This window comes from Cyprinodon tularosa, unplaced genomic scaffold (assembly GCF_016077235.1).
Source record: "Cyprinodon tularosa strain WSP-4 unplaced genomic scaffold, ASM1607723v1 ctg123, whole genome shotgun sequence".
Classification (NCBI taxonomy): Eukaryota; Metazoa; Chordata; class Actinopteri; order Cyprinodontiformes; family Cyprinodontidae; genus Cyprinodon; species Cyprinodon tularosa.
In genome coordinates this window covers 762474-780000 of record NW_024038037.1, presented here as the reverse complement: position 1 = coordinate 780000, position 17527 = coordinate 762474, and the positions used below count along the sequence as shown (strand labels likewise).

The 17527-nt window shown below is 42.1% G+C and overlaps 2 protein-coding genes across 3 annotated transcripts in view; both read right to left on the bottom strand.

Moving 5' to 3' along the window:
• Nucleotides 1-2548, bottom strand: part of LOC119777369 (transmembrane protein 50B-like) — a 7654-nt gene extending 5106 nt beyond the window's left edge. Inside the window, exons 1-2 of the mRNA XM_038276219.1 lie at nucleotides 2425-2548; nucleotides 306-487 (exon numbers count right to left, since the gene is read on the bottom strand). Of these exons, the coding sequence (XP_038132147.1) occupies nucleotides 306-404 (99 nt within the window). The 5' untranslated portion in view covers nucleotides 405-487; nucleotides 2425-2548. The remainder of the gene's footprint in view (nucleotides 1-305; nucleotides 488-2424) is intronic.
• A 1012-nt stretch (nucleotides 2549-3560) lies between these two features.
• Nucleotides 3561-13815, bottom strand: ifngr2 (interferon gamma receptor 2). 2 transcript variants are annotated; one of them, XM_038276217.1, is made up of 7 exons: nucleotides 13637-13815; nucleotides 12107-12218; nucleotides 11481-11641; nucleotides 7788-7933; nucleotides 7516-7708; nucleotides 7243-7382; nucleotides 3561-4307 (listed from the first exon to the last, which is right to left on the bottom strand). In XM_038276217.1, exons 1-7 carry the CDS (start codon nucleotides 13728-13730, stop codon nucleotides 4194-4196), a joined length of 960 nt encoding a protein of 319 aa, XP_038132145.1. In that variant the 5' UTR covers nucleotides 13731-13815; the 3' UTR covers nucleotides 3561-4193. The 2 variants fall into 2 exon arrangements, with proteins under 2 accessions (XP_038132145.1, XP_038132146.1); XM_038276218.1 differs by having other exon boundaries at nucleotides 7552-7708.
• Between the last annotated feature and the right edge of the window lie 3712 nt (nucleotides 13816-17527).

The following is a 17527-nucleotide window of genomic DNA, read 5'->3' as shown; positions in this document are numbered from 1 at the left end:
TTGTAAAAATGTTTTATTTTAAGGATTTTTGGTTAAAAGCTCAGAGAGGTGCTGAAATACTTTCTGTGGTTTTCACCAAAGAAAGGCCAATAATCCAGAACATCAGGGAAAGATGTTGGGAGATGATGCGGGGCAGAAAGCAGCTCTAAATATTTTTATTTTCATAAAACCAAAGTTTGCAGCTGCTTTATACCCTGCTACATCATTCAGCTGATTAATAATTAAACATAATTATCAGAGGTTTAATAGAAAAGGCAGAGTTCCCCTCCTCCCAGCCGGGAGCCGGCCCCTCTGCTCCCACTGACCAGAGCTCCAGCCGCCACAGAGGCCACAGCGTTCCTCTTCTCTCCCCAGTCAAACCATTCACACTCCGGCCAGCGGAAGCCGTCCAGGAAGCCAGCCATCTGCAGGTTCTCCTTCCACGGATCGATCCGTCTCCTTGGCTGTCGGTTCCTGCAGCTCCTTCAGGAGGTCAGAGGCTCTGAAGCTGCAGAAACAGGCTGGTTAGAATTGAATCGTTTCAAGGTGTTTGTTACCAAAGCAGGAAATATTTCCAGTTCTTTTCTGCTTCTCGTTCTTTTATTAAGCACCAGAGCAAATCAGCTTCTCACTGAAATAAGATCTAAACAGAAACCTGGAACTTCTATATGATGGTTTCCAAGTTTGAAGACGTTTCTCTTCCCATCCAGGAAACTTTTTCAAAATGTCAGAAATAGCGTTGAGTTTGAGCCTTTATAAAGCGGACCAGAAGGTTTGGTTTTAGGTCCAAACTATAAAACCTGGAACTTAATGCTATTTCACCGGAAAAACAATCTAGAAATAAGTAAAAAATGTCTTAAATTAAGTATATTTACCCTTAATTTGAGTAGGTAAATTAGTTTGCCAATGGAATGAGTATTTTACTCTTAAAATAAGATATTTAGATAACATGCACTCGAAATAAAGCGATGCAACTGTGTTTTCTTATTTTGAATGCAAATTGTCTTGTTCCATTGGCAAAATGTCTCTTTTATCTCCTCAATTCAAGGACAAATGCATTTATTTTAAGAAAAAATGACTGATTTAGATGTAGATTTTTTCCAGTTTTCTGACATTTTGAATTGAAAAAGCTTCCTAGATGGAAAAGAAACGTCTTCAAACTTGGAAACAAAGTCCAGTAGATTTTTTTTTCTTTTTTGGAATGACTAGGACCTGGATGACTGAGAACCTTCACCAGCATATATGATAGTTGCACTTTAACCGCCTTCCTGGTGGAAGATGGTGGTCCTGCAGAAGGTTTTCATTAATCTATAATTATGTAATAATTAGCGTTGCACTGATACCAGTATCAGGCGGGGCCCCGATCCAGCAGTAAAATGCAGGAATTGGTATCTGCGAATACCAACCAATAGGGCCGATACCATTTTGAGAACCAAAAGTCTCTTCAACTATTGTTACCCATTCCAGGTAGGCAATAAAAAGTTCTACTGGATTCACTGTAGAACTTAGTGTATTAGCAGCTTGACAACGCCATGATGGCAATTATTTTTTATCACAGTAGTATCCAGTTCTTCATATATACACACATCCATTTCAAACAGATGGTATGGGTATGGGCCATTAATGCACAGCCAGGTATCGGTGCGACAGCACTAATACTAAAGCTGCTGCTGCGGATGAGAAGCGACCAAACAAGCAGGTTATGATGATGTTTCCCCGTCTGACCAAACGCCTCATGGCGGCTCTCAGCTTCTGGATCCCAGCAGCTGCAGCTGATGAATAAGCTCTGCACTGGTGGCCACGCCGCCTCCTCCAGAGAAGCTCCACTGGTTTGATGGGATCTTCTTGGAGAACTTCTCTGCAGGTAAACCTCTTAGATTGAAGTTCTCAATGATTCAGAAGGCTGCAGGCTCCCTGGGGCCCCCAGGGGCCTCTGCCTCAGCAGAAACTTTACAGCTTCTCTTTATCTGGCTGTAAAATCTGCCAGATTCCAGCCTCTATAAACGGACCTGCTCTGTCTGCGTTTGGTTTCACTTTCCTACAGATTAGAGGAGGAGAGTTCATGCTGGATTAACAAGAACTGATCATCTGCTGGGATTAAAATGAGCCCAGATTTCCTGATTAAATCAGTTTGATCCAGATTCTGGTCGAAAATCATTTAAATATCACATTTCCGTTACAGAAACTCACGATTTAAAGTCGTCTTCCTCTTATTCTCTGAAACAGTAATCTCTGCTCCTCTCAAATTAAATCTGAGATTAAAATTATTCGATTAAATACTAACATTTTATTGTTACTGTAAATGAAGCTTTTTATTTAGCTTTAAAATCGAGTGTTTTCCCTCTAATAGCTCCAGTTCTGTCAAAATTCAACCCTTAAATAATCTCAGACCAACTGAATCTGGTTCAAAATGTCAACATTAAGGTTTAATCAACAAAAAATCACCTTTATCTAATCTTATTACCCCGAAAAACCACCCAGATTACCGTAAATCAAACCCTCTGATGTTTCTGCGGCTGTTTTATCTTCCTTTAGGTCCGATTACTGCTGGAGAACCAGCAGCGCGCGGCGCTTCCGCCACCTGCTGGCCGGTGGTGGAACTACAGGAGTTTAGAATAGAAAATCTCTGTTGTTCCACAATGAAAATTTAAATGAACATAATTTAATAGACTACAAAAAAACAAAAAAAACAATCCGTAGATAATTAAATTAAATAGACAGCATGTTTGCAGTACAATAAACCATTTATTTATCGCTACTAATTTATTAAAATGATTCTGTAATAAAATAAACCTAAATGAAAGTTTAGTAATCATCCATTAAAAATAAACTAAAATAAAAAACATAATATTAATTTAGGTAACTTTAACAGTGAATATATAAAGTCTAATATAAAATGTATATAAAAAATAAACCATTAAAAGAAAATGGCACAAAAGGAAAATAAATGGATTGAAACAAAATGTAAAAGATATTTTTTATTTAAAGAAAGAAAAAAAATTAATACTGATAAAAAAGATATTTGAAAAAAAATTCTAATCTATTAAAGCATTTTTTTGAAAATGAAACCAAACCAGATGATTGAACCTGCTGACAGTGAAGAACTGAACCCGTTCCTCCGACCCTGCAGATTCTCTTTAACTTTAAACCTTTGGTGTGAAAATAAGATCCAAACCTTTTCTAATTCTCTGAGGAACAAAAACCTTAAATAAATCATTAATTATTAACCTAACAGGGCAGATGGATCGTGTTTCTCAATCAAATGCTTCCCAGGTTAGTTAATTATAGATCTTTTATCATCTCGAACAGTTGAGCCGCTAAACGAAGTTCTGAAGGCAGATCTGAAAACATTTTAATGATGGCGGAGGCGGCCCGATGCTGGGATGAGGAAGGAACAGGATCTACTGACGAAGACTCCGATCAGCTGTGAGGAAGCAGCGGCATTGAAACGAAAACCAAACTTTATGAAGTTCCTGTTTTCATCCAGAACCGACGCCGATCGGATCAGGCGGGGAATCCTGAACTTCCCTCTGGTTCCGATCAGCTCCGGGAGGAGAAAGCTGAAGAAAAACCTCAGAAACTGATTTTTACATTTTATTTTACACATGTAGAAATAACAGGAACCTGCTGGTTCTGCTGCGGTCGGACCCAGAACCGCATCAGGTTTCCCCCGAAGCGAAACGTAACAGAACATCTGACAGACGGCCTTCCTCTGATCCGGCAGAGAAAACGGGTTCTAGACTCATCAGGTTCTGACTGCAGCAACCAGGAGGGAGGATTAGTGGAAGGAGCGGCTGCTTCTGATCCAGATCAGTTTAGGGGAACCGTTTCACGGTTAAAGGAACCAAAAGTAAATGTTTAAAATAAACCAGAACATTAGAACCACCTGATCCAATCATTGTAAAAACACAAAACCAGTTCCAGCTTTCCTAGGCTCAGATTAGGGTCTAAAAAGAAATCTATAAATATTAAAATGAGTCTTTCAGTGGGGATGAGTTCTGCTGGGTTCTGTAGCGGCTCAGTCTCTTGGTTCCGAGGATCCAGACAGATGGAGCTGAAATCAGTCCAGCTCAGCAGCTCCGCCTCCCTGAGGTCAGACCAGGGTTCTGGAAAGTGTTCAGTCTGAGCAGAGAGAGCAGGAGGTCCGACTCCTCCTCAGGAGCAGCCGCATGGCGGCGGCGGCCCAGGCAGCCGCATGGCGGCGGCGGTCCGGCTCAGACTCCTCTAGGCTGCTTTGGAATCACACTGGAAACCACGTCGTAGTTTTCCTCAGAGGGATTGACAGCCAGGTAGGCAGGGTCGCGCACCGGAGGGAGATCCTGGAAGAACTGGAGAAAACGGAGGAGTCAGAACTACGGAAGCATCGGATGTTTGGAGAAAATCAGGAAAAATCATCAGAGTTTAAAGAGAAATCTGAAGCTTATTCGCTCCAGGTTTCCGCAGGTCATTAAGATCATTAAAAGTCATTAAATTTGTATTTTTTTTTTAATTAAGGCCTTAATTGGCATTAAAATTCATTAAATGTGATTATCCTCTTTATTTAAAAAAAATATATGATTATAAAAACAATTTCCTCAGATAAATTATATTGAAATAAAAGAAGCTCGAGAAAATGCAAATTTCAACAAAAACGAGGAATATGGGACATGGCTGCAGCCTGACGACGGGAAAGATGATGAAGGATTTCCCAGTTTTTTTTTTATTAGGGATGGAACAGTTTATGAAAACCGTTCGGTTCGACTGTCTCGGTTCGGTTCGCGTGTGTTGCGTTCGGTTCATGCGTTGCTCCTTTTTCTCATAGGCGAAGCGTTTACACTCCAGAGCAGAAGGTGGCGGTACTGCGACCAAAGCCAACCACCAGTAGTAAACAAGAAGAAGAAGAAGCAGCGTAGCCGGGTGTAGCAGAAAAAAATCAGTTGTTGTGGAGAATTGTGTGGGTATGGTGAGTGGGAAAGAACAGGAGCTGGAAGACGCGCCAGCAGCACTATAGGTCTGCTGTATGGGAGCGCTTTGCATTTAGAGTGACCTACGATGACGGCGGAAAGAAAGTTGTGGATAAAAGTGCAACAGTGTGCAAGCATTGTGCAACATGTTTTGTACTATACAAGACATAATAGATTTTCCTAACAATCAACATAAACCGAACCGAACCGAAAACCGTGAACCAAACCGTGGATTTTGTGAACCGTTCCACCCCTAATATATATATAGGGGAGCATTAAAAAGCATTGGAGTTACTAATTCCTGTATAAACTCTGTCGCCTACAGGTGGCCTATGATGATGCTTTGTCACAGTGAGAGTTAACACCTTACACGCCGTTTTACCAAAGTCAATGCATGTTTTTTTCTCTGTAGGTTAAAAGCATCTGGCAGTGAAATGATCTTTTCTACTGACACCAAACTTAGTGCAATCTGAGTCTGAGTTTTGGTAGCAGCGGTATTCCTGTCACCTTAAAGCTCCCATCTAATTGATAATTAGTGTTCTTTTGTTGTTTTTTTTACTGTTTTATTGTTTTATCTTTATTTTATATACTTATTGGACCATGAACACAGAATAAAGTCTATATCAACCTTCATTCTGATCCCAGAAAACGTTTTTTTTTTTTTTTTTTCCTGTCGGTTTTGGTTACATCGTTTATTTTTATTATTTTTTATTACAGAAACAATCTGTAATCTGATTTTTTAGCCAAAAATGAATGAAATTTAAACTAAGGTCTGAATGAATACTGGATTCTGATTGGCTGCAGGGAGTCCAATAAAAACTGTTATAATTAAGCTATGAAAACCCCCAATGTAAAGCTGCAGCATCTCTGGCCTGAGCCGGTTACCATGGCAACGCGTCACCATGGGATACATTAATCAGTTCACTCTGCTGGTTCTTGTGAAAAATGTAAGACTATAGAAGAAATAATAAGAATTAATTACCGTATTATTGATTGATTTTATATATTTTTTTTCATAAGTGACCGCGGTTTAAGGTGGAAAGGATACTTCGAGGCGTCATGATCAGAAAGAAACACACTTTATGGAAGCAACCGTCCTCCGCTCTGCGTCGTCTTCTCAGTTTCAATAATGAACACCTGGTCATGCGTCTCCTGCATATCAGGAACTGCAGTTTTTACTGGTCAAGCCGGGCGTACGCTGTACGATATCTTCAATCGTTGAACGCAGCTTCGGCTCAAACTGTACGATGAAACCTCAGGGTTTAAAAGTTCACAGCTCAGGATGTTTGTTCTCACACTGTGCGACCCGACGCTCTGATGCGATCTACCTGCTCACACTGTACGTCTAAAAGCAGCATCAGACTCATATTCTGACTAAAATTGAGTAGGACTACGTCAGGCTAGGCCCATAGAGGCTGATCGCCCCTCGTTACGCATGGTATGCTACATGACGCACCATCAGAGAGTCAGCCCGATCAAAAAATTCTCCCAGTGGAAAATTGGCCCGAAAAGTGCAAAAAATCGTAGAGTGTTGCCCGTCCTGCGCATGCACGAACAGATATACATCCAGTTTTAAATAAATAATGTAATTATAGTATTAAAATTACTTATTTCTATCCTCAACTCACTAAAGAATGCTAAGACACATTTTTAAAAATGTTTTATGACTTTTGTGAAAAAATGTTGATGCTTTTTACATTTTCTTTGCGTCTCTAATGTCATCATGGGTCATGCAATATATGATTAAACCATGTTTATCTGCATTTTAGTCGTTTCTTTCTTTAGATTAAGCACTATATAGCACAATGTTAACACGACAGGAAAACATAAAACTCAAAAACCCGAAAAAAGTTAGCTCCTAGAAGTAGCGTAGGATTTTATTTCCAATCAGGCAGACGAGTGATAAAACCGAAAGAATTTTAAGGCATTTATTTTCTCAAGAAATAAACTATTAACCTTTAACATTTTATTATTTTATTACGTTTATTATTTTGGGGGAGTTAAAAATGTCATTTAGGTCTTTTTAACAACATAAAACCGAGGACGACCCGGATGTATATCTGGATGCGCAGGACGGTTCGTGCTCATGAGGCGGATCGGGTAGTCACTCAGAAGTAGGGGGAATCGCCATAGCAACCAGTGACTCAGCATGGACAGTGAACAGTCTGAGCATAGGAGGCCATCACTGCACCGTTTACGTCTTTGTTGGTGAAAGACGGAGATAAAAACTTTCTGAGAAACAAGTTAAGAGCAGAAACGTGGAAGAAGGAGGATAAAACTCTTAGGTTGTACGAAGCCTGAGAAAGATGGCGGCTCTCACCCCTGGGATGGTGTACGGGGGCTGGAGGCACTCTTTGATTTTCCTGGATTTGAAGAGGTGGATGTAGGCGAAGCCGACCAACAGGAAGATCACAGAAACCACGATGGAAACCACGACGATCTGGGTCGTTTTGGATACAGCTGTGAGGAAAACGAGGTGGAAGGAAAACGTTAGCATTAGTGCTCATTTAGCCGCTTAATGAAAATCAAGGTTACAATCAGGACTCGCAGATTAAAGTTTGGAGCCAACAGCCTTACAAACGGTAAACAACACCTGTGACATGAGGACCGGTAGAGCTCAGGATCTTACTGGGGTCGGGGTCGGAGGCAGGGATGGTCTCACACTGCTCACAGCTGGGCGGACCCAGAAGATTCTCCCCATAGAGAACAAACTGAACCTGAACACAGTACCGCTGACCCGCCTCCAGGTCGTCAAAGTCCCGCGAGGCAAACTCGTCCACCTGTTCCTGAAAAAAAAGAAAACGGGATGATTTATGGAGAGCGTACGGCGGGAGGAGCCACGACATGAAGGGAGCGTCTCCTCACCTCAGGCTCTTCTCCTTCCTTCCTGAAGGTGATCCTGTGTTTGAAGTTATTGGCGTATTCCGCATGCAGAGGTGGGTTTCTGTGCAGAAGAACAGTGAGGGATCCGGGAGAGACGCTCAGCGTGACGTTAGGAGAACATGGATGACCTGGAAACGGACAGGAATGATGGCCAGAGGCGTCAGAAGGAGGGAACAAGGAGACGAGGATGCTGGTGAAGATTCTCAGTCATCCACGTCATCGTCATAAAAAAAAACAAAAAACAACCCACTGGACGTTGTCCATCGGTCAGAAATAGTGATGAATTTGAGCGTGGTCGGGCTATTTCTGACATTTTGAACTGAAAAAGCTTCCTGGATGGGAAACGAAATGTCTTCAAACTTGGAAACAAAGTCCAGTGGATTGTTTTTTGAACTTTTTCGGAAGGAAACGAGGGAAAATCCTCCTTCTCTGGGTTTTCAGTTTCAAAACACAAACCAAAAAAAAACAACACTTCTTTCCATTTTTAGAAACTAAGAGCAAAACTGTAACTGTGACAGCGGTCTGTGCTGCAACACATCACAGCTGGATCATTTCATCCATTATCAAACAGCTTCATATTTAAAGAAGTTTGGATTTACTATAAAAATAATAATTTTGTTATTTGGTATTGTGGAATGGTATTTTTCCTTGGCCTGTTTGTCAGTGATGTTAAAGTCTGTTTTTTTCTCTTTTCCTCAATAAAAGTGATTACTTAGAAGCCTTGCTGAGATGAAGGGAAAGGACGGAGGTGTGAAAGGAAGTTTCCCCCCTAGGTTAGATAAGGGGGACTGTGTGTGAAGTCCCCCTTTTTATGCGGGGGTTGGGATGCTGCAGCGTCAGATCAACACTGAGCTGCTTTCAGCTGGTCGTGTTCTCCTCTGCAGAGTAAAATAAAACCTTTTCTTCCTTGGATATCAACTCTCAGTGCTCATATTTTTTTTACTCCACAGTATAAAAACTTTTTTTTTTGTTTAAAGGTACAGAGGACGATCTTTTATTTCCTGTGTTCTGTCAGATGAGCATACCCATAGTCAATACCCCTTTAGTTTCTCCTTGTAAGATGCTATTTTACTTTTTATATTTTATATTTATATTTTTATCTTAAGTGTATATATGAGTCTATTTTATTGCATGCCTTATACCCGAAGTGTTTTAGATATTTTTATAATTTTATTTACCTATTCCATATTATATGTTTCATGTTGCACGATTGTACCATAAAAAATTCCTAGTTTGTGAACTCCTTCACTAACAATGGCAATAAACCTGATTCTGATTCTATGAAAAATACACTTCAAACTACCTCAATGGGCGCGTTTCCCTTTAGTCATGTACAAAAAAAACAATCAAAATATTTACTTTTTGGTGTTTTTTTAAGCGTATAGTGATCTGACCTTAGGGATACACGCCTGTCAAGGTAGTTCAAATTCTATTTTTCCTCCAAAACTGAAGGGATAAACACAAATCTGATGTCTTGCACGTGTGTATTGATTATAGGTATGCTGATCTGACAGAACACAGAGTGGATCCTCTCAATCAGTGGTCCTCCTAACTGTCAATCATTCTGGTGATATGTTTACGTAAGGCCGTCCTACGCGCTCGTCCAGGAGTAATGGGCTCCTGCACGCTCTCACGCACATTTAAGTTTAGGGTTAGCAGTTGTTTTCTCTTATTCTAAACGTAAATTGTCTTGTAAAGTGTCTCACTTATCCCCCAATCCAAGAAAAAATGCACTTATTTGAAAAGAAAATGACTTTAGATTTAAATCGAAACAATTTAGCAAATATAATGATTTTATAACTTTAATCAAAGGTTCCTGTAGGTGTTTGATCCTCAGCACCGCAGCGTGACGTCATTGGTGGTCGGTTCGTTGGGTTGAACTGAATCAGTTACACTTTATATAAAATCCCTTTATTGTCCCACAATGAGGAAATGAACTCTCTGCATTTAACCCATCTCCTTGGGGAGCAGTGGGCTGCCATGGTGCGGCGCCCAGGGAGCAGTGGGCTGCCATGGTGCGGCGCCCAGGGAGCAGTGGGCTGCCATGGTGCGGCGCCCAGGGAGCAGTGGGCTGCCATGGTGCGGCGCCCAGGGAGCAGTGGGCTGCCATGGTGCGGCGCCCAGGGAGCAGTGGGCTGCCATGGTGCGGCGCCCAGGGAGCAGTGGGCTGCCATGGTGCGGCGCCCAGGGAGCAGTGGGCTGCCATGGTGCGGCGCCCAGGGAGCAGTGGGCTGCCATGGTGCGGCGCCCAGGGAGCAGTGGGCTGCCATGGTGCGGCGCCCAGGGAGCAGTGGGCTGCCATGGTGCGGCGCCCAGGGAGCAGTGGGCTGCCATGGTGCGGCGCCCAGGGAGCAGTGGGCTGCCATGGTGCGGCGCCCAGGGAGCAGTGGGCTGCCATGGTGCGGCGCCCAGGGAGCAGTGGGCTGCCATGGTGCGGCGCCCAGGGAGCAGTGGGCTGCCATGGTGCGGCGCCCAGGGAGCAGTGGGCTGCCATGGTGCGGCGCCCAGGGAGCAGTGGGCTGCCATGGTGCGGCGCCCAGGGAGCAGTGGGCTGCCATGGTGCGGCGCCCAGGGAGCAGTGGGCTGCCATGGTGCGGCGCCCAGGGAGCAGTGGGCTGCCATGGTGCGGCGCCCAGGGAGCAGTGGGCTGCCATGGTGCGGCGCCCAGGGAGCAGTGGGCTGCCATGGTGCGGCGCCCAGGGAGCAGTGGGCTGCCATGGTGCGGCGCCCAGGGAGCAGTGGGCTGCCATGGTGCGGCGCCCAGGGAGCAGTGGGCTGCCATGGTGCGGCGCCCAGGGAGCAGTGGGCTGCCATGGTGCGGCGCCCAGGGAGCAGTGGGCTGCCATGGTGCGGCGCCCAGGGAGCAGTGGGCTGCCATGGTGCGGCGCCCAGGGAGCAGTGGGCTGCCATGGTGCGGCGCCCAGGGAGCAGTGGGCTGCCATGGTGCGGCGCCCAGGGAGCAGTGGGCTGCCATGGTGCGGCGCCCAGGGAGCAGTGGGCTGCCATGGTGCGGCGCCCAGGGAGCGTGGGCTGCCATGGTGCGGCGCCCAGGGAGCAGTGGGCTGCCATGGTGCGGCGCCCAGGGAGCAGTGGGCTGCCATGGTGCGGCGCCCAGGGAGCAGTGTGGGGTTAAGGGTTTTAATCAGGGAGTGGAGGCTGTGGGGATCAAACCGGGTACCTGCAACCTTTTCAGAGCACAATTGCACTGCTCTAACCACTAGACCAACACTCCCCTCATGAGACTTCCTCAGAGCGCGGAAGGACGACGGCTCTGAAGGTTTTCACGCCTCTAACCAGGTGTGAAGGTTAACCACAGCTGAACGCGGTCCGACACGTTTCTGTTTCTAGGTGGAGGTCTGCTGACCCCCTGGATCTTTGAACCCTCTAAGGTTCACCAGAGGCTGTGATCACTCACACCACCCCCCCATCCACATCAACTATGTTATATTATTAATGGATTCCCGGTGAACCTCAGGGTCACCGTAGTGCCATACCATTATGAGTCAAAGTAAACCAGCAAGGCCACAGAGATCTTAAAGGAGCAATAAGGGGAAACCTACCACTAGGTGGGGCTGTTGAGCCTCGTTTTTAGACCAAAAAAAGATGTGTGACAGAAGCTGCCTGAGAAATGTCAACATTTAGCTGAACAGCTGCAAACATCTGGGTTAGCGTCACCTTCTCTGCTGCAGGCTTCCACAGGTTTCTCTCCGTTTCTCTGAGCAGCGACGCGAACACGCAGACATCCGAACTCCTCCCGATTTTGCTCCTGACTGACGTCACAGGAAGTGAGGCGTGTTTGGTTGCATCTGTCTAGCGGAGTCCATTTAGAGTCAAAGCTGTAGACCAGAGAGAGGAAACATTTAACCTGCATTCAGAGCAACGGAAACATTTCAGCTCGAACCTGAAAATGACAAAAACTAAATAAAAATGACAGTTCACTTCAAATAACTTTTCTTTATATAAACATTTAACTCATTTTTTTCAATATTTTAATCTAGATTTCTGCAGCAGGAACTTCATTCTAATTTCCTCTGACTTTATTCAAACTTTTATTGATTTATTCTGATATTCTTTCAGGCGATTCGTTATTTTCATCCTAATTTCTCTGATCTTATCCTGATTTTAACAGGTTTTACTTTTATTTCTCCAACAGGTTGGTCTTTATTGGCCCTCAACATTATCCAGATGATTTTATTTTTGTTCCTCCAAAGTCAGAATATAATCTATTACAGCCCAGATATTCTTATCCAGATGAAGATGGATTTTCCCTCCAGCTGTGACTCATTTCCAGGTGAACCCACCTAGAGCCTCGATACTCCACAGAAAACTCGCCATCACTGGCCGCTGAGCTCCAGGTCAGCAGCGTCTGGTTAATCCTAACATTCTGCAGCTCAGATGATTTCTCCACAGCAGCTGAAAAAAAGAAGAAAGATCTTTATGACCAGATTAAAACCGAGATCATGGATGAGGATCTGTAATATTCTCCTGAACAGGAAGTAGTTTGATGTCGAATGAAAACAGTCGATTAGTTCGATTCAGCAAAATAAACAGCGAGAAACACTGAAGGAAAATTAAAGCCTAAACAGATTACTGAGGAAGTCCGGGATCTTAATCCAGTAATCTTTATCAATAATTTCTGTTTAGGAAAACCTCCTGACACTATCACAGTGGAAAAGTTTGGTGGAAGAATAAATGGCATCTTTCTCTTCTAAAAAACATCTGGATTAGGAGAAATAATTTTAGATTAGGAGGAAGGAAGCAGCCAGGACCTGCTGATCGGATTTATCATTTATCAGATTATCATAAACAAATGAATTGAATAAAAAAGCGTCACAAGAAAAAGAGAAGTTTTTTGTTTTCTTAATCCTAATATTTATTTGGATTCAAATCTGGTGATTTAATCCTGAATTTATCTGGAACTGATTCAGATTATTTTACAGTTTTATCCTGATAATTTGCTGCATTCTGACCCCTGACTTTAATCCCAGCCTCGCTTAACTTAGTAATGATTTATTTTGATTTTATCCTTCTTAACTGAGAATAGAATAAGATAGAAAATCATTTTTATTATCCCTTGATGGGGAAATTAAAAAAAGATTATAGAAAAAATGGTCACACAAATTAGGACCCTAGAAAATTTTATAAAAATAATAAATAATCAAATAAAATACTGTACTGTAAAGAGTTTTAACATCATAACCAGTGAATAAATAAACAATATACAGCTACGGACATTTTTACAGTAATGGATATTTTCTAGTTTCTTGATCTAGATTATTTCAGGTTTATACCTGAATCTCATCCTGATTTTATTTGGTTTTTCTCTGACTTTATTCAGATTATTCTGTCCTGATTCTATTCTGATTCTATTCAAACACTGTCCAGACTTTAAAGCTTCCTTCTTTACCAGATTTATTACTGTTTCTTTCCTGGATTATAATTCAGATTACAGCAAACTTCCAGCTGATCCTGACTTTTATCTAATTTTAAATGGAGGTTAAATTTAGGTCCAGAGAGTAAACCGACACCGCAGCTGTTCATCCTATAAATACAGGCGGTTCGGTTCTGGTCGGTTCTGGTTCTGTTCTGACCGAGTAAAGCTCTGAGGAGCAAACAGCTGGAGGCCTGTTTGTTCCTCCTTTAATCTGGATACCGGATTAAATCAGAACATCAGAACCAGAACAGTTCGGTCCGATCCAACAGGAACAGGATTTAAAGCAGGAAATATGTCGGTTAGCCGAACCAGAACCAGAACCAGAAGCAGAAGCAGAAGCAGAAAGCGCAGCGCAGTTTACCGAAAACGAAACTTCTTGGATAATTTCTTAGCTCACCTGCTGGTTCCGCGGTTCGGCAGAACAGAACCAAGAACCAAACGACACCGAAAGAAAAGCGCCTCTCAGGAGAAACCAGACCGGAACCGTCCATCCTGACCAGATCAAAGTGTTTGTCCGATTCTCACAGAACCAGAAACTTCCTCATTAGCTCCAGGATCTGGGAACTGACGTCACATCCGGTCCCTCCTACTTCAGGATCTTAAGAAACAAGTTTCTTTATTGTCATTATGGAGCATTTTTCATACTAATTTCAGACATTTTGATCAGAATAGAAATAAATCAAAAACTTGGGAGAAAAAGGAGCATCGAAGCCTTTATGAAGATATAGAAATATATTGAGAAAAAAAATATATATATATAATTTATATTTCTATATCTTGATAAAGGTTTCGATATATATAAATATTTGTATTTGGCGGTTTTTAAGGAGCACCCAAAAAATTAAAAGAATAAATTAAAAGAAAATTATCGCTGCACGACCAAATTATTTCACAACTTCATGTTCTTTAAAACAAAAGTTTAATTTCTGAATCCTTTACTCTTTTTTTTTATAAAAACATAGAGCATTGATTCCATATTGGTTCTCCATCTGGTCCACCTTAACTTCTCCAGCCACAGGTTTCAGACCAGCATCAGAAATATCTTAGATCAGAGGTCTTCAATGTTTTCCAGGGCGAGGACCCCAATCTGATGGTGTGATGGAGCGGGGCCCCTAATTATTTATTGTATGAAATAGTGTTCTATCAAACTGGTCCTATAGTCACTCTATTACAGATGGAGTAATGTAACTAAAGTAATCCCTCCCTGGGATTATTAAAGTGTTTCTGATTCCTGGTTGATGGGACAGGTGTTGTGAATGAAACGGTTCCCAGCTTGAAAGAGCTCCTGTGTGTCTCTGAATGTGAGCATTGATGACTGAAAGACATCTTCTGCCTCCATTTATCTGTTACTAAAGTCTGTTCAATTCATGTTAATGTGGATTTAAATACTTTTCTGCCACATCTTCTGCCTCCACAGGGGTCACGTACCCCCTGTTGAAGACCTCCATCTTAGATTACAGGTTGATCTATAAACTGGTTTAGAAATCTTTAACAAAAAGGAGACATTTTTCTTTTAGTTATGAATATTTTCTGGGCCATTTTAAGATTTCTGTGAACCTAAGATTAATTATCTAGAGCAAATTTACTGGGGGGTGGGGGGAAGAAGCTTCTACCACTCCACCATCAAGACCATCCTCAAAAACTGCCCTCGCCCTATTTATCCTATATTATGTGTAACCTGTATATAGCTTTCATATCTATTTATTTCATAGGCCCTTACAATTATTCTCTGTGTATATATACTGATGAAGGTTCTCAGTCATCCAGGTCATAGTCATTCCGTAAAAATTCAAAAAATATCCACTGGACTTGATTTTCAAGATTTGAAGACGTTTCGCCACCTCTCCAGGAAGCTTTCTCAATTCAAATGTCGGATCCAGACATTTGAATTGAGAAAGCTTCCTGGAGAGGTGGCGAAACGTCTTCAATTCTTGAAAATCAAGTCCAGCGGATATTTTTTGAATTTTTACAGACTGTGTATATATACCATTTATAGTCCATACATACAGTCTTTGTTGGGGTGTAGATATTTATATCCTGTATATCATTTCTGGATAGATGCAAACTAAATTTCGTTGCTTTATGCTTGTGACAGTGTAATGACAATAAAGTTTAATTCTATTGTTTTCTATTAACTCACAGAAAGGCTGGGTGACCTCCCTATTTAACCCTCATTCTGATAAATACTGGTAAAAGCTCGATTCTAACAAAAAAACAAATTCCCAAAATGTTTGTTTTCCTATTATCTGAGAGGCTTAAGATATTTAAGACTCAAATTCCTATTTAATTTTAATAGTTTATGCTGAACCTCCTGAGTTCCTCCATTTCTAGAAGCCATTAACTGATAAAATCCTCACTCTCCTTCCCTAAACGCTGAAAGCTTCATTCAGAGCGGCTGCATGTAAACCGTGAAAAGTTTTCTCCCATGTGCTGCTTGCAGACTTTCTAAATAATCGTTTGTGTGGGAATCTTATGAAAACTTGACTGGCTGTCGAATGATTTCCTAAATGCTCAACTTAGACATCTGTCTGGTCATTTTCTGTAAACCTAAATGTTTTTATTCTTCCTTTTGTTTTTGCTGTAGGTTTTGTTTTTGCTAAGAAGCTGTCAGTTTCTTCCCCATTTTTGTTTCGACTGGTTTAACAACATGTAGGATGTCTTCCCATGTTAAAAAAAACCCATATAAACTTTTAATCAATTTTACCGTCTAAATCAGGGGTCGCAGGCGGCTCTTTCGCGCCCCCCTGGAGCTTTTTCAAAAATTTATGAAAATTTATCTTTTTGGTTTGTTTATTTTAATATGGTGTGGAGGCGGTAAAAAAAAAAAAAATCAAGTTTTCTAATGCCGTAAGCATTTCTTGCAATGGAAACTTGCGTCATAGCCTGCAGCATGTTTCAGCGCGGCGCGCTGCCAGGCAGGTGGCTGTTGCAAACAAAGCGGCGAGTGTGTCTCAGGGGAAAAATGAAGATTGCTGATGAGAAAACAGGATTCAAAGGAGACTGGAGCCAATCATTTGCTTTCCTTATCAATCAGGAAGGGTTGACTGCATTTTTGCTTTGGAATGAGAAGTGTTCAAATAATTAAAATAGTTATTTGGAAAGGCATTACCAGGGAAGGTTAAATATGCAGCCGACCAACAAGTTGGGAGGGAGAGAAAACTTAAATTAGAGGAGAGCAAAGATAGATTTAATAATTAAATTGCATCTCCAAACTCCACTACTGCTGCTAGTTTGGTTGCAAGCATTAATTACAGGTGCTGGTCATAAAATTAGAATATCATGAAAAAGTAGATTGATTTCAGTAATTCCATTTAAAAAGTGAAACTTGTATATTATATTCATACATTACATACAAACTCATATATTTCAGATGTTTATTTTGTTTAATTTTGATGATTACAAATGACAACAAATGAAAATCTCAAATTCATCATATCAGAAAATTAGAATATTACTGAAGACCAATAAAAACAAAGGATTTATAGAAATGTTGGCCAACTGAAAAGTATGAACATGAAAAGTATGAGCATGTACAGCACTCAGTATTTAGTTGGGCCTCCTTTGGCCTGTATTACTGCAGCAATGCGGCGTGGCATGGAGTCGATCAGTCTGTGGCACTGCTCAGGTGTTATGATAGCCCAGGTTGCTCTAATAGTGGCTTTTAGCTCTTCTGAATTGTTGGGTCTGGTGTATTGCATCTTCTTCTTCACAATACCCCATAGATTTTCTATGGGGTTAAGGTCAGGAGAGTTTGCTGGCCAATTAAGAACAGGGATACCATGGTCCTTCAACCAGGTACTGGTAGCTTTGGCACTGTGTGCAGGTGCCAAGTCCTGTTGGAAAATGAAATCTGCATCTCCAAAAAGTTGGTCAGCTGCAGGAAGCATGAAGTGCTCTAAAACTTCCTGGTATGTGGCTGCGTTGACCCTGGACCTCAGAAAACACAATGGACCAACACCAGCAGATGACATGGCACCCCAAACCATCACTGACTGTGGAAACTTTACACTGGACTTCAAGCAACGTGGATGAAGTGCCTCTCTTCTTTTCCTCCAGACTCTGGGACCTTGATTTCCAAAGGAAATGCAAAATTTACTTTCATCAGAGAACATGACTTTGGACCACTCACCAGCAGTCCAGTCCTGTTTCTCTTTAGCCCAGGCAAGACGCTTCTGACGCTGTCTGTGGTTCAAGAGTGGCTTGACACAAGGAATGCGACAGCAGAAACCCATGTCTTTCATACGTCTGTGTGTGGTGGTTCTTGAAGCACTCACTCCAGCTGCAGTCC

Coding starts and splice junctions, on each gene's coding strand:
- ifngr2 (XM_038276217.1), bottom strand. CDS start 13,730: ATGGACGGTTCCGGTCTGGTTTCTCCTGAGAGGCGCTTTTCTTTCGGT. Junction 12,219..13,636: donor CCGAACCGCGGAACCAGCAG/GTGAGCTAAGAA, acceptor TCTTTTTTTCAG/CTGCTGTGGAGAAATCATCT. Junction 7,383..7,515: donor TACCGGTCCTCATGTCACAG/GTGTTGTTTACC, acceptor TTTTCCTCACAG/CTGTATCCAAAACGACCCAG.